The 13,735-nt window shown below is 36.7% G+C and overlaps 1 protein-coding gene across 2 annotated transcripts in view; it reads left to right on the top strand.

Annotated features, from left to right (window-relative positions):
• Nucleotides 1-13,735, top strand: part of FCHSD2 (FCH and double SH3 domains 2) — a 294,045-nt gene that overhangs the window by 249,562 nt on the left and 30,748 nt on the right. The window contains exon 12 of one of the 2 annotated variants that reach the window (XM_027083297.1): nt 6,486-6,590. The exons of the other annotated variant lie outside the window; for it this stretch is intronic. Within the exon in view, the coding sequence (XP_026939098.1) occupies nt 6,486-6,590 (105 nt within the window). The remainder of the gene's footprint in view (nt 1-6,485; nt 6,591-13,735) is intronic. 2 annotated transcript variants of the gene reach the window in all.

Genomic DNA, 13,735 nt, shown 5'->3' with positions numbered 1-13,735 from the left:
CTAGTTGTGGTGCATGGGGTTTTCTAGTTGCGGCATGCGGGCTTAGTTGCAGTATGTGGGATCTTAGTTCCCCAACCAGAGATCAAACCTGGGCCCCCTGCATTGGGAGTATGGAGTCTTAACCACTGGACCACCAGAGAAGTCCTAACATGATCTTATATGTAGAAAATCCTAAAGATTTCACACACATACACACACACTCACACACATACACACACACACACACACACACACACACACACACCTGTTAGAACTAATAAACTCAACAAAGTTGCAGGAAACAAAATTAACTCACAGAAGTCAGTTGCATTTCTACACCATATAATATACATTATACAATGAATAATTAGAAAAGGAGATTAACACAACATTGCAAATCAACTATATTTCAGTAAGATAAATTTAAAAACAAAAACATAAGAAAGAAAAGGAAATTAAGAAAACAGTTCCATTTACACTTCCATCAAAAAGAATAAAATACTTAGGAATAAACTTAACCAAAGAGGCAAAATACTTCTACACTAAAAAGTATAAAACACTGATGAAAGGAATTTAAAAAGACATAGATAAGTGGAAAGACATCCTCCTTTCACAGAATGGAAGATAGTGTTAAGATGACTTACCACCCCAAATGATCTACAGATTCAATGCAATCCCTATGAAAATCTTAACAGTATTTATTGCAGAAATAGAAAAACCTACCATAAAATTCATATGGAATCTCAAGGGACTCCAAGTACCCAAAACAGTCTTGAAAAAATAATGAAGTTGGAGGACTCATACTTCCAAACTTCAAAACTTATTACAAAACTGCAGTATTCAAGACATTGTAGTACTAGCATAAGAACATAGAGACCAGTGGAATAGAAGTCTCAATATTTTTAAAATACCATTTATCTCCAAGTTAGTCCATATATAGAATGAAATCCAAGTGAAACACCCAGCAGGGTTTTTTTGTAGAAATTGACAAAATGCTTCTAAAACATACATGGAAATGCAAATGATCTGGTATAGCCAAAGCAATTTTGAAAAATAGGGATAAAGTTAGAGGGCTTACTCTACTTGATTTCAAGACACAAAACTGCAGTAATCAAGATGTTACTGTATTGGTGTAAGAACAGACTTATAGATAAATGGAACAAAGTGAAGAGTCTAGAAATAGGCACACACATATATGGTCAACTGATTTTTAACAAAGATGTAACAAACCTGTAAAAATGCTAAATAAAATTTAATAAAAATAAATCCAACTGTGTTTTAAGCACATGACTAGGGTACAAGGACGATTCAACATTAGAAAATATATCAGTATAATAAAATGCGTTTATAGAATAAAGATGAAAAATTATATAATTATTGTCATAGTTGCCAATAAAGCACATAATAAAATGCTGTATACCTTAGTGATTAAAAAGTAAAACGAAATTCCCAGCCAGCTGGATTAAGACTATTTCACTCTGACAGGGATAGCTTCCTGAAACTTAGAGCAAACATTATATCTGATGGTTGTATTAGTTTTCTATAGCTGCCATAACAAATTACCACAAACTTAGTGGCTTAAAACAATAGAAGTTTATTGTCTCACACTTCTATACATTAGAAGTCTGGGTGGGCTTCACTGGTTTTTCTGCTCTAGCTCTAACAAGACCGAAATCAAGGTGTCCACTGGGCTGGCGTCTGGGGGAGAATCCACTTCCAAGCTCATTCAGGTTGTTGTCAGAATCTAGTTCCTTATAACTGTAGGGCTGATAACAGTTCTTTAAACTGTAACAGCTAGGGGCTACTCTTAGCTCCTAGAGGGCACTCTCTCTGGTCCTTGCACATGGGCTCCTACATCAGAGTCAGCAGCAGTGCATTGCATCCTTCTCATGTTTGGAATCTCTCTGACTTCTCTTTTGGCCTGTCTCTCATCTCACTCCAGCCAGAGAAAGTTCTCTGCCTGTGAGGAGTCATGTGATGAGATTGGACTTGCTCAGATAATCCAGACGTTAATCTGTGTTAAGGTCTATAACTCTAATATATCAGTAAATTATGTCTTACATATACACATTTCCAGGGATTAGAGTGTGGACATCTTTGGAGACCATTCTACCTACCACAATGATAAAACAAGAAAACAGTACCTGTGATCACCACTTAATCAATGCTCTTAATGAAAGAAAGATAAGGTGTTTAAATATTTGGAAGAGGTACATCTGTCATTACTTATAGATGAGGTGATTGTGTACCCCCCCACAAATATAAGAGACCCAGCTGTCAAACTATCAGACATAGTTAAGAGTTCAGTAAAGTCAATAGAAACAAGACTACATACAAAAATCATTAGTTTTCATATTAGCTAGAAATAATAATCAATTGCAAAATGCAGTTGGAAAAAAATTATTCACCACAGCAATAAAATACTGATAAATCAACCAGTGTCATGACCTGTAAGAAGAAAGACTTTTTTTTTTATCAAAGAAGACATGGGTAATTGGAGAGATTCAAATATTGTAGATTTTTTTTTAACTTTTAAATTCTTTTTTTTATTGATGTATAGTTGATTTATAATATTATGTGTTTCAGATGTACAACATACTGATCCACAATTTTTAAAGATTATACTCCATTTGTTATATTATAAAATATTGGATGTATTCCCTGTGCTGTACAGTACACCCCTGTAGCTTTTTGACTTTATGCATGTCTGTACCTCTTAATCCCGTACCCCTGTTTTGCCCCTGCCCCCTTCTCTCTCCCCACTGGTAACCACTAGTTTGTTCTTTATATCTGTGAGTCTGTTTCTTTATTGTTATTTTCATTAGTTTGTTTTATATTTTAGATTCCACATATAAGTGATAACATACAGTATTTGTCTTTCTCTGTCTGACTTTTTTTATGTGGTTTTTAAATTAAATTTATTTGTAATTTCAGTGAAATCCCAATGAAACTTAGAAAATATTTTTAGAGAAACTTCACAGTCTGATCCTAAAATGTATCTGAATTTTTCTTCATGTACAAGAATAGCCAGTAACAACAATAATGAGACATTTGTGCCTTAACACATACTGAAAGATGCAGTAATGATTATAGTAATTAAAACTGTAGTATCATACAAGAGTTAACAAATATATCAAAAAAAATGATCTGTGTATGTATGGACCTTTAGCTGTTGATTCAAACAAACCACCCTAAAAAGTCAGTTTCAGGCAGACAGGGAATTTTAATGGTGAACAGCATATTTTTTACATATATATATATATATATATATTTATATATATATTTATATATTTATTTATTTATTCATTCATTCATTCATTCATTCATTCATTTATTTATGGCTGCGTTGGGTGTTCATTGCTGCCTGTGGGCTTTATCTAGTTGTGGCAAGCAGGGGCTACTCTTCGTTGTGGTACGCGGGCTTCTCATTGCAGTGGCTTCTCTTGTTGTGGAGCACGGGCTTCACTAGTTGCGGCACGTGGGTTCAGTAGTTTTGGCTCACAGGCTGTAGAGCCCAGGCTCAGTAGTTGTGGCGCATGGGCTTAGTTGCTCCTTGGCATGTGGGATCTTCCTGGACCAGGGCTCGAACCTGTGTCCCTGCATTGGCAGGCGGGTTCTTAACCACTGCACCACCAGGGAGGCCCTGAACAGCATATTAAGGCTACCAAGGAATTATTGTTAGGTTTGATAACAGTATTGTGGTTGTATTTTTTTTAAGTTCATGTTTTTAGAGACTTTCACTAAAACATATAGGAATGAAACGACAGGATGTCTGGAATTTGCTTTAAAATGCTTTAGCACAAGAAAAATAAAGGATAGTAGGTAAAGCAAATGTGGAAAAGTCTCGTTAACTGTTGAATCTTAGTGATCAATATATAGGAGTTCATCATACTAGTCTCTTTACTTTTGAGTATATTTGAAATATTTCATAATAAAAAGCATGTTGGACTTCCCTGGTGGTGCAGTGGTTAAGAATCCGCCTGCCAGTGCAGAGAACACGGTCCCGGTCCCTGAACATGAACATGAGCCCTGGTCCCGGAATATCCCACATGCCGTGTAGCAACTAAGCCCATTCTCCACAACTACTGAGCCTGTGCTCTAGAGCCCGCGAGCCACAACTACTGAGCCCATGTGCTGAAACTACTGAAGCCTGCGCGCCTGGAGTCCGTGCTTCACAGCAAAAGAAGCCACAGCAATGAGAAGCCCGTGCACCACAAGGAAGAGTAGCCCCCACTTGCCACAACTAGAGGAAGCCTGCGCACAGCAGCGAAGACCCAATGCAGCCAAAAATAAATAAATAAATAAATATTAAATTACTTTAAAAAAAACTTATAAAAAATAAGTAAATCAAAAACATGTTAATGGTATTTCAACTCTTTGGGGAAAGGATTTATTCAGTAAATCACATTAAAGCAATTGTCTGTGTATTGGGGAAAAAATATGCAGTTAGATTTCTCCCTTCTGCCATATACAAGGTAAATTTCAAAAGAATTAAAGAGCTAAATGCTAGACACAAGACTACTAAAAACTAAAAAACATATAGAATATTTTTGGCATATTACCAGTGGCTTCTTAAGTAAGACACAAAACCCAGAACCCATAAAGTAAGATGCTTGATAAATATGACTACATAAAAAATTTCTGTAAAACAAAAGAACTTTTAAAAGTTAAGAGAAAGGGGGCTTCCCTGGTGGCGCAGTGGTTGGGAGTCCGCCTGCCGGTGCAGGGGACGCGGGTTCGTGCCGCGGTCTGGGAAGATCCCACATGCCGCAGAGCAGCTGGGTCCGTGGGCCATGGCCGCTGGGCCTGCGCATCCGGAGCCTGTGCTCTGCAGTGGGAGAGGCCACAACGGTGAGAGGCCCACGTACCGCAAAAAAAAAAAAGAGAAAGGGAATAGAATGGGAGGAAATATTTGTGACATAAATAACAGAAAAAGGACTAATATCTGGAAGAAAATATATTTCAGTAATAAGAAAAAGACAAAAAAGTAGAAAAATGGTTAGAGGATATGAACTGCCTATTTATAAAAGTAGAAATAGAGATGACCAGCAACATATGAAATGATATTCTATTACAGAGAAATGAAAATTGAAACAATAAGATAATTTTTATAAAATTTCAAAGATTGACAATATCCAGTGTTGGTGAAATGTAGAGAAACATGCTCTTACACACTACTAGAAGAGTAGGTACAGCCTTTTGTGAGCAATTTGACAATGTCTATAAAAATGTACAGTTTCCACTTCTGTGTTTTTACCTTAGATAAATATTCTCGTATGTGTTCAAAGAATCATTGACTAGGTTGTTTGTACAGTACTGTTTATAGTATTGAGAAATTTGAAAACTCAGATAGCAATATAGTAAGAGTAAACAAAATATGGTATGGTTGAACTATTGAATCTGTGGATTAATTAGAGAATGAAGTCAATCAGTTTGTACAAACACAAAAAGGTTTCTTAGACACATTGAAGGGAAGGTAGATCTCATTTTATTATTTTTCAAACAAAACTGTACAAAGCATGTAAGGAAATACATAAGAGATGGCTTGATAAAATACAAATAAATTGATGGGACAGTCTTTATCTTGGGGTGGGGAGCACATGGTGGGGTATGAAGGTACAACAGACTTTTTACCATTTTGTATTAGTTGTTATTTAGAAACAATGCTTTATATTCATGTAATTTTTAAAAATTAAAGGTATACATATCAAAACATGTAATTCAAATGAGGTTTATAGATAGTGCCAGTGTCAATTTTCTGGGTGTTATATTGTACTATAGTTAGATAAGTTGTTACCCTTGGGGGAAGCTGGGTGAAGGGACTCTACTACTTTTGCAACTTCCTGTAAGTCTATAATTATTTCAGAAGTTTTTTTTTTTTTTTTAACATCTGTATTGGAGTGTAATTGCTTTACAATGGTGTGTTAGTTTCTGCTGTATAACAAAATGAATCAGCTATACATATACATATATCCCCATATCTCCTCCCTGTTGCATCTCTATCCCACCCCTCTAGGTGGTCACAAAGCACCGAGCTGATTTCCCTGTGCTATGCAGCTGCTTCCCACTAGCTATCTATTTTACATTTGGTAGTGTATATATGTCCATGCCACTCTCTCACTTCTTCCCAGCTTACCCTTCCCCCTCCCCGTGTTCTCAAGTCCATTCTCTGCGGCTGCGTCTTTGTTCCTGTCCTGCCCCTAGGTTCTTCAGACCCTTTTTTTTTTTAGATTCCATATATATGTGTTAGCATATGGTATTAGTTTTTCCTTTCTGACTTAACTTCACTCTGTATGACAGTCTCTAGGTCCATCCACCTCACTACAAATAACTCAGTTTTCAGAGGTTTTTAAATTATCAAATAAATAAATGAAAACAAAGGTTAAAAAGGGAATCATGGTCACTTGTCACTAAAGTCTTTAAAATTATCTAGATACTCTAGTCACTTTAAGGAAAAAAAAGAGAAAAATAGAAAGCAATCATCATTTTCCTATTTTCTTTAATAGGTTCTAGATGATCTGGAATGTCATGGAGTTGCAGTTTCAGAACAAGGCCGAACAGAGTTGGAACAGAAAATAGATGAAGCTAGAGAAAATATTCGTAAAGCAGAGGTGAGGTGGCAGCTAATTGTGACATTTTGCCCAGCTCCAGCAATGTCACAGCCGTGATGTGGACCTTTAGAATTCAGTTTCTATACACTGATTAATTTGAAGATTGATTCACCATCTGTGTCCAGAGTATTCTTTTTGAGTGCCTGTTTCATACAAGGTAGTACACATAACAAAAAGACACTGAACCCATTATGAAGAGTTTACAATCATGAAACATCAAATAACGAAAGAATTAAGTTACAATAAAGATATTAATTTTAAAGTTTTCACAAGTTACATAATAAATCAGTCAGCATAGTATAGAAATTGATACATATAAGTTCAGTGCCTAGAAAAGTCTCCCCCCGTATGAAATGTTCACTGGATCCAGGGGCATAAGCTGACTTTTTAAGAATAGAGAAGAGTTGGTTAAGCAGACAAGGCAAAAGTTACAGCAGTGGATTTTAATCTTTCGTGGAGTCATGGGACCCTTTGAGGATCATATGAGAGTGTGAAACCCTCTCTACCACAAAAAAATGTACGTTTTATTTATAGTATTCAGAAGTTCATGTACCCTAGGCTAATATTCCGTGACCTAGAGGGGGAGAAGTTGAGATGGAAAGAAAAGTTATTTGCAAAGGAGGAAGATATAAGATGTAGTTTGGCAGTTGGATTTGATTAGCATGGAGGATTTTTGTAAAGAAATGTGGTAGAAAGTAAGGAAAGTCATTGTGGTTAAGACCAGTTCATGAAGGACCTGTGCACACTTGTATTTAGTTATCTATCCAGTGCAACATAGTGAAGGGACGTGGAAGTAGACATTAAAAAAACACTGTGGGGCTTCCCTGGTGGCGCAGTGGTTGAGAGTCCGCCTGCCGATGCAGGAGACATGGGTTCGTGCCCCGGTCCGGGAAGATCCCACATGCCGTGGAGCGGCTGGGCCCGTGAGCCATGGCCACTGAGCCTGAGCGTCCGGAGCCTGTGCTCCGCAACGGGAGAGGCCACAACAGTGAGAGGCCCACATACCGCAAAAAAAAAACGCAAAAAAACCACTGCGACTGTCCAGCCTTCAACGAGAATGTGTTCTTGTTAGGAAGGCTTAAAGAATGCCCAAGATAACTAAGACTGTAAAGCATAAGTGCCAAGGAGTGGTCCACACAAGTGTACTTAACACTTAAGGAACCCAAAGGACACAGAGGTCACTGTGGGAGTTGTTAGGACAGGTAACACAAAGAGATAGGACTTAAGATGGATATTGACAGATGAAAAAGGGATAGCACAGACTTATGCCATGCAACCTCAAGAGGCAGAACTTGAACTGAAAGAAGGTAGGAAGGAGGCAGATTTGAGCTTGCTACTGGGAAATACTTTCTAACAGATCTGCCCAATGGCAAAATAAGCTGCCCTAAGATATAGTGCAGCACTATAAGTGTATAAGAAGACTCTATACAAGAAATTCTTGTATTGGGTTGAGCATTAATCTAAGCTAGTGATTTTCAAATACACTCTCAGATCTCTAGAGGTTTTGAGGCAGTATTTCAGTGATGGGAGCGGGGCAAGGAGTGGGGGTTGGTAGTAAGTGGAGAGGCAGCATCAGCAAAGACAGGGAATATGAGCATGTTTCTGGCACAGCCCCATGGAAGTGATCTGAACCAGAAGAGGCTTGCTATCTTGCTATCTGCCTGGTCTAGAGAAGCCCCAGTAACCCCAGCTCGCCTTCATTCCTGGCACATGATCCACAGCCTCCGTAGTGAAGAGAGCAGAGTGAACGATAAATAGCCATTTTCCTCACTGAACTCAGGGTCATGGCTAAACCGCTGCCCTAGGGTTCTGGCCAAGCACGTTGGCAGGCTCTTGCCTACTTTGAGAAATGTTGGCTTGTGTAGAAGAACTTTTCTTGTTCGTTTCTCCAGACTCTGCGTGAAGCCAGTTTCAGAGCCTTGACAGAACAGGACAAGTCTCAGAAGTTTTCTGAAGGGTGTGTTCTCTCATGTATTTTCCATTTCCAGACTTCATCCATGGTGTCACTGTCTGGTACCCTACCTCCACCATGCCCTTCAGTAGTAGCAGTAGTAGGTATCAATCACACAAAGTCTGCATTTAGGCTGAATGACCTGTTATTTCCATGAATGTGCTAAACTGCCCTCTGTTTGTTAGCTTAAAGCTAAAAGTATGAAGTGAGAGTCCCACAACAGAACGTCTCATCTCTCCTAATACTAGTATTTAAGTCTGCAGTCTCAAAGGTAATTTTCTTACCAAAAATATGCAATATGCTAAAAACCGTGATGCCAGATCCATTATCTCAGTTTTGAATATCTGTGAAATGTAGTTTATCCTACTGCTATCTTAAAGCAATCTCTTACTTGATTTCCACTTATCAGTTACAAAAAATAACCCAGCTAAAATTAGATGGAAAATATGAGGGTAGTATTAGAGTATTATTTACAAGATTGTCATAATGAAATTTTTGCATAGACTAGACCACAAGAGCCTTCAGAGGAATTGACAGTAATGGTTTCAATAGATTCTCTTTTTCTTTTTTCTGCCTGTGTATCATTTGTATTGGATTTTCTCTTTCAATAGTTATTATAAATACACAAAAGAGAGTAAACTAGTTAAAATTCCATTATGTCCTTTATGTTTGGTTTTTAACTCCTGCAACATGAATGCTACCCTCCCTTGTTGATTAATCTGCTTTATCCAGTATTTTCTATAATGTGTTTCCATTCAGTGTTGCTAATTAGAATAGAAACCTTTGTGGCACTCAGTAATAGATTAAAGAAATTTTTCCAGTCATAAGAAATTGAAAGTGTAAATGGCCTGTGCTTTTCCAAAGAATAGGAATAGTATACTATTTCCAAAGAATAGTATAATAGAGGTTATATAGTGATTAATTAATTATTGGCTGGTTAATTTGGGGACAGACTCACTAATTCATTAGGTTAACAAACACTTAATGAGTATCTGCTGCGTGCCAGATACTGATGAATATACTAGATATACATTGATGAACAACCTATTGTTATATTGTTATGATCTCTACGACTATCACAAGAATATTTGTACTAGCTGTGCTACTCTTTGCAGCCCCTGACTAATTTAAGAATTGGATTGAGGCAATAACTGCTTAAATTAAACTTTAATAACAATTTTCTTAACCTGGTATTTAGGTATTTGAATTTTTTGAAATGCCTTTTGTCATACGGATACACACACATTCTTGATCTGACATATCATATCTATTTTTAAGGTAGCTTGCCAGGAAACCAAGAGTTTTAAATGCCCTTTTTGGAAGCTGTACATGACTTATGTTTCAGGATACAATTATTTTTTTGTGTATTTAAATTGTACCTTTATCTGGGTTGAGGGCAGTTTTTTCTCTTTTTCAACAGTGAAATGTTTAACACAAAGAGGAGGAAGTTAATGTAAGAAGTCAAAGATACCCAGAAATTTTTAATGATATTTTATACATGTTAGGTATTAATGTCTGCAGGAGGAACTATAAACTATATGACTCTTTCTCCAAGATATTAACTAAATTTTATGATCTGAATTGACTGTTCATTTGAAAGCCAAAATACATGGTATCAAATGAATTAACAAAACCAAAACTAAAATCACTTCTTGTCTATATAAACACATTTTAATAGATACCATTTTTTTAAATTATCATCTCATAAGTTTCTCTTGTACATGAGGAATTCAAAATTACAATGTCACTGTTGTACTCAATGACTCAAAAATGGTAAGACCCTTGCCATAATGCTATAAGAGAAGTCGAAAAACCTCAGCTGCATAAAATGTGAGGCCTCATTACTACAAGGTTAATGAAATGCTAAGGGTGACCCTGCTATAAAAACAAAATTTCCAATCATATTATATCCAAATTTATATTACCTCCAGACTTGTTATTGTGGGGTTTCACTGTACTCTTATAATGTAGTATGTTAGTAGACCTCTTAACTAACCACTTTCTTCAATTTTTATTGTGAAAATTTTCAAACATACAAAAAAGATGAAGAATAAATATATATTTTCCAATATGCTAAATTCAACTATTAATATTTTGCAATATTAAATTTATGTGTTTATTTCTATACTATAAAATGGAAGCTAAGTTTAAAGATCTGACTATAGTCTATATTTTAGGCAAGAATACTTTATAAATGATGCTGTGTTTTTCATCACAGTATGCTTTTACCAAGTTTTCTCACTACTGATGCTAAGAATAGTCACTTTCAATTCAGGTGGCACTACCAAATCTTTCTACTGTTAAAGTTCTTTTTTCTTTTTCCATTGCAATTAACAAGTACTAGTCACCTCCAGGGACAGCAAATGAGTATTTTTCTCCCTTTCTTAAGTATTATTACTATGTCATGGAATTTTAAAAATCAACTTTATTAAGGCATAATATACATAAAATAAAATGTAGCCATTTCAAGTAAACACTTTAATGTGCTTTGATAAATGCGCACCCCTAAATATCCACTGCCACAATCAAGATATAAAATATTTCTGTCACCCCAGAAGGTTCTTTTGTGGCCAGGCAACAGCTGATCTGCTTTCTGTCGTATAGGTTAGTTCAACTCCAACAACATGAATAATAGATCACTTGATATTGTCCTATACATCGCATATAAAGATCACCCCACACACTTTTTTTTTTTTTTTTTTACCCCACACACTTTTATCCAGCCTTATTTTTTATCATAATCTCAGTTTGATGAGTTATTATGTATTCAAGTTCACTAATCCTTTCTTCTGTAGTGTATAACCTGCTATTAAGGCTATCCTGTGAATTGTGATTTCAGATATTACATTTTTAGCTCTATGAATTATATTTGGTTCTTTATATCTTCCAGTTCACTCCCATTTATCTTCATGTTGTCCTTTAAATCCTTAAGTATGTTTATGATAGTGACTTTAAAGTCCTCATCTGCTCATTCCGTCATATCTGTGATGTCTGGCTCTCTTTCTATTGACTGATGTTTCCTTTGGTTATGGCTCATATTTTTCTGCTATTCAAATACTTAGTACTATTTTTTACTGAATACTAAGAATTGTGACTGTTTAGCTGTTGAGTTTCTGGATTCTCTTTTCTTATTTTAAAGCCTGTTGAGTTTTGTTTGGGCAGCCAGCTCAGTTTGATCTGTTCAAGGCCTGTTTTTAAGCTTTGGGTTGGTTTAGAGTAGCCTTTCCAGTAGGGCTAATTTAGCCTTATTACTAATGAATTTCCTTTCTGCAGTTTCTTCTTTTGCCATGAGTATCCAACAAGGTCTCTGGTCTCTCAACTCTGGCTGGATGGAACTGCAACATCTTTCAGCCCTATACAATCTCTGGGAGGTTTTCAGTTCACAGCTCCACGGTAGATGTTCTTTCCCCAGTACTTAATTCTTTACAAAGTCTCCTCATGGAGTCCCACCTTATGTATTACAATTTATTATAGATTTTTATTCATTTAATCTGTTTTCAGTATTACAGTTGTCCTTCTTTAAGCCCAATATTGTCTAAATTTGGCCATTGAGAGTCCATTTAAGCTGACTTCTGTGTCCTTTTGACATTACTCCCACTAGTCTTTGAACATTTTTTGCTTTCTAGCACAACAAGCTATCTTAGGCTCACCTTGTATTTTCCCTGCCCAGACTTAGAATTAGCCTTTTCTCCAAGAAGCTCTGCTTTCTTTTAATATAGAATAGTATTTAGACACCAAAGTCTAGGCTGTGAAGGTGCTTATTGTTATGGGTGTCATTTATTTCTTGGCCCTTCCTTTGTTGTTAGAGCTAGGAATTTTTTTTAAATCATGAGTTCATATTGATATTTTCAATTCAAATTTAAAATTGGAAAGATTTTATTAAACTTCTTTATTTTATATTTATATCTTTTTATCTCATATTGAAATTTTAAGTTCCTAATAATATTATACGATATTTTATTTGCCTTATCTTACATCTATATTAAACGGTTTCAAAATTACAATGCAAATATTATTAATAGTAAATTGCTGAGTGAAATTCAAGATTTCTTTGAATGTAGAATATATCTCTACAAGGGTTTCTGCTTCTGATAATAAGGGGCTAGCTTATATCCTCTTTTAGATAACAATTATTAATAAGGGTAAAAATATTTAAAATACCTATTTGATAGAACTGGAAAATGACCCAAAGCATATAAAATCTAGAGGGGAAAAGACTCTTCAGAGAATGGGACTATTCGTGGTGACATTTACATTTTACAGCTCTTTGTGAGGGGCTGTACAACTAAAATTCAAGCAGAGAAGGGCTTCCCTGGTTGCGCAGTGGTTAAGAATCTTCCTGCCAATGCAGGGGACACAGGTTCGAACCCTGTCCCAGGAAGATCCCACATGCTGTGGAGCAACTAAGCCCGTGTGCCACAACTACTGAGGCTGTGCTGTAGCGCCTGTGAGCTACAACTCCTGAACCCCGTGCACCTAGAGCCCCTGCTCCACAAGAAGACAAGCCACTGCAGTGAGAAGCCTGCGCACCGCAACAAAGAATAGCCCCCACGCCCAGCACCGAATACCCAACGCAGCCAAAAATAAATAAATAAATTTGTTTATTTATTTAAAAAAATTCAAGCAGAGAGCCTAAGTCTTACTGGCTTGAGCTTGGATGTCAGGGAGTTCTCAAATTTGCATATAAATAACCATCCAAATCCTTGGCTAAACCTAAATAGACATGTGCAGCAGAAACTCCAAGGAACTTGGCAAGAAACAACAGCTAGGGCTTCCCTGGTGGCGCAGTGGTTGAGTCCGCCTGCCGATGCAGGGGACACGGGTTCGTGCCCCGGTCCGGGAAGATCCCACATGCCGCGGAGCGGCTGGGCCCGTGAGCCATGGCCGCTGAGCCTGTGCGTCTGGAGCCTGTGCTCCGCAATGGGAGAGGTCACAACAGTGAGAGGCCCATGTACTGCAAAAAAAAAAAAATCTAAGTTTGCAAATACCATGTTCCTCAATTGTTTGGTAAAGTACTGATAAGAATAAATCTTACGAAAACTAGATTACTTGGATTTGAGAAAACAGAATATACTTCTCTCTCTCTGTCTCTCTCTGTTTTCTTTGTTTCTTTGCTTCAGCAATTAAATGACTTACATTTATAATTTCCAAGAAGAGGTTTGTTGGTTCACTTATTTTTCAAACCTCCAAGAAG

Source organism: Aethalodelphis obliquidens, unplaced genomic scaffold (assembly GCF_003676395.1).
Source record: "Aethalodelphis obliquidens isolate GAN/ISIS:26980383/991018 unplaced genomic scaffold, ASM367639v1 scaffold50, whole genome shotgun sequence".
In the NCBI taxonomy this organism is placed as follows: domain Eukaryota; kingdom Metazoa; phylum Chordata; class Mammalia; order Artiodactyla; family Delphinidae; genus Aethalodelphis; species Aethalodelphis obliquidens.
Note: the sequence above shows the minus strand (reverse complement) of the source record. Positions and strands in the feature narration are given on the sequence as shown.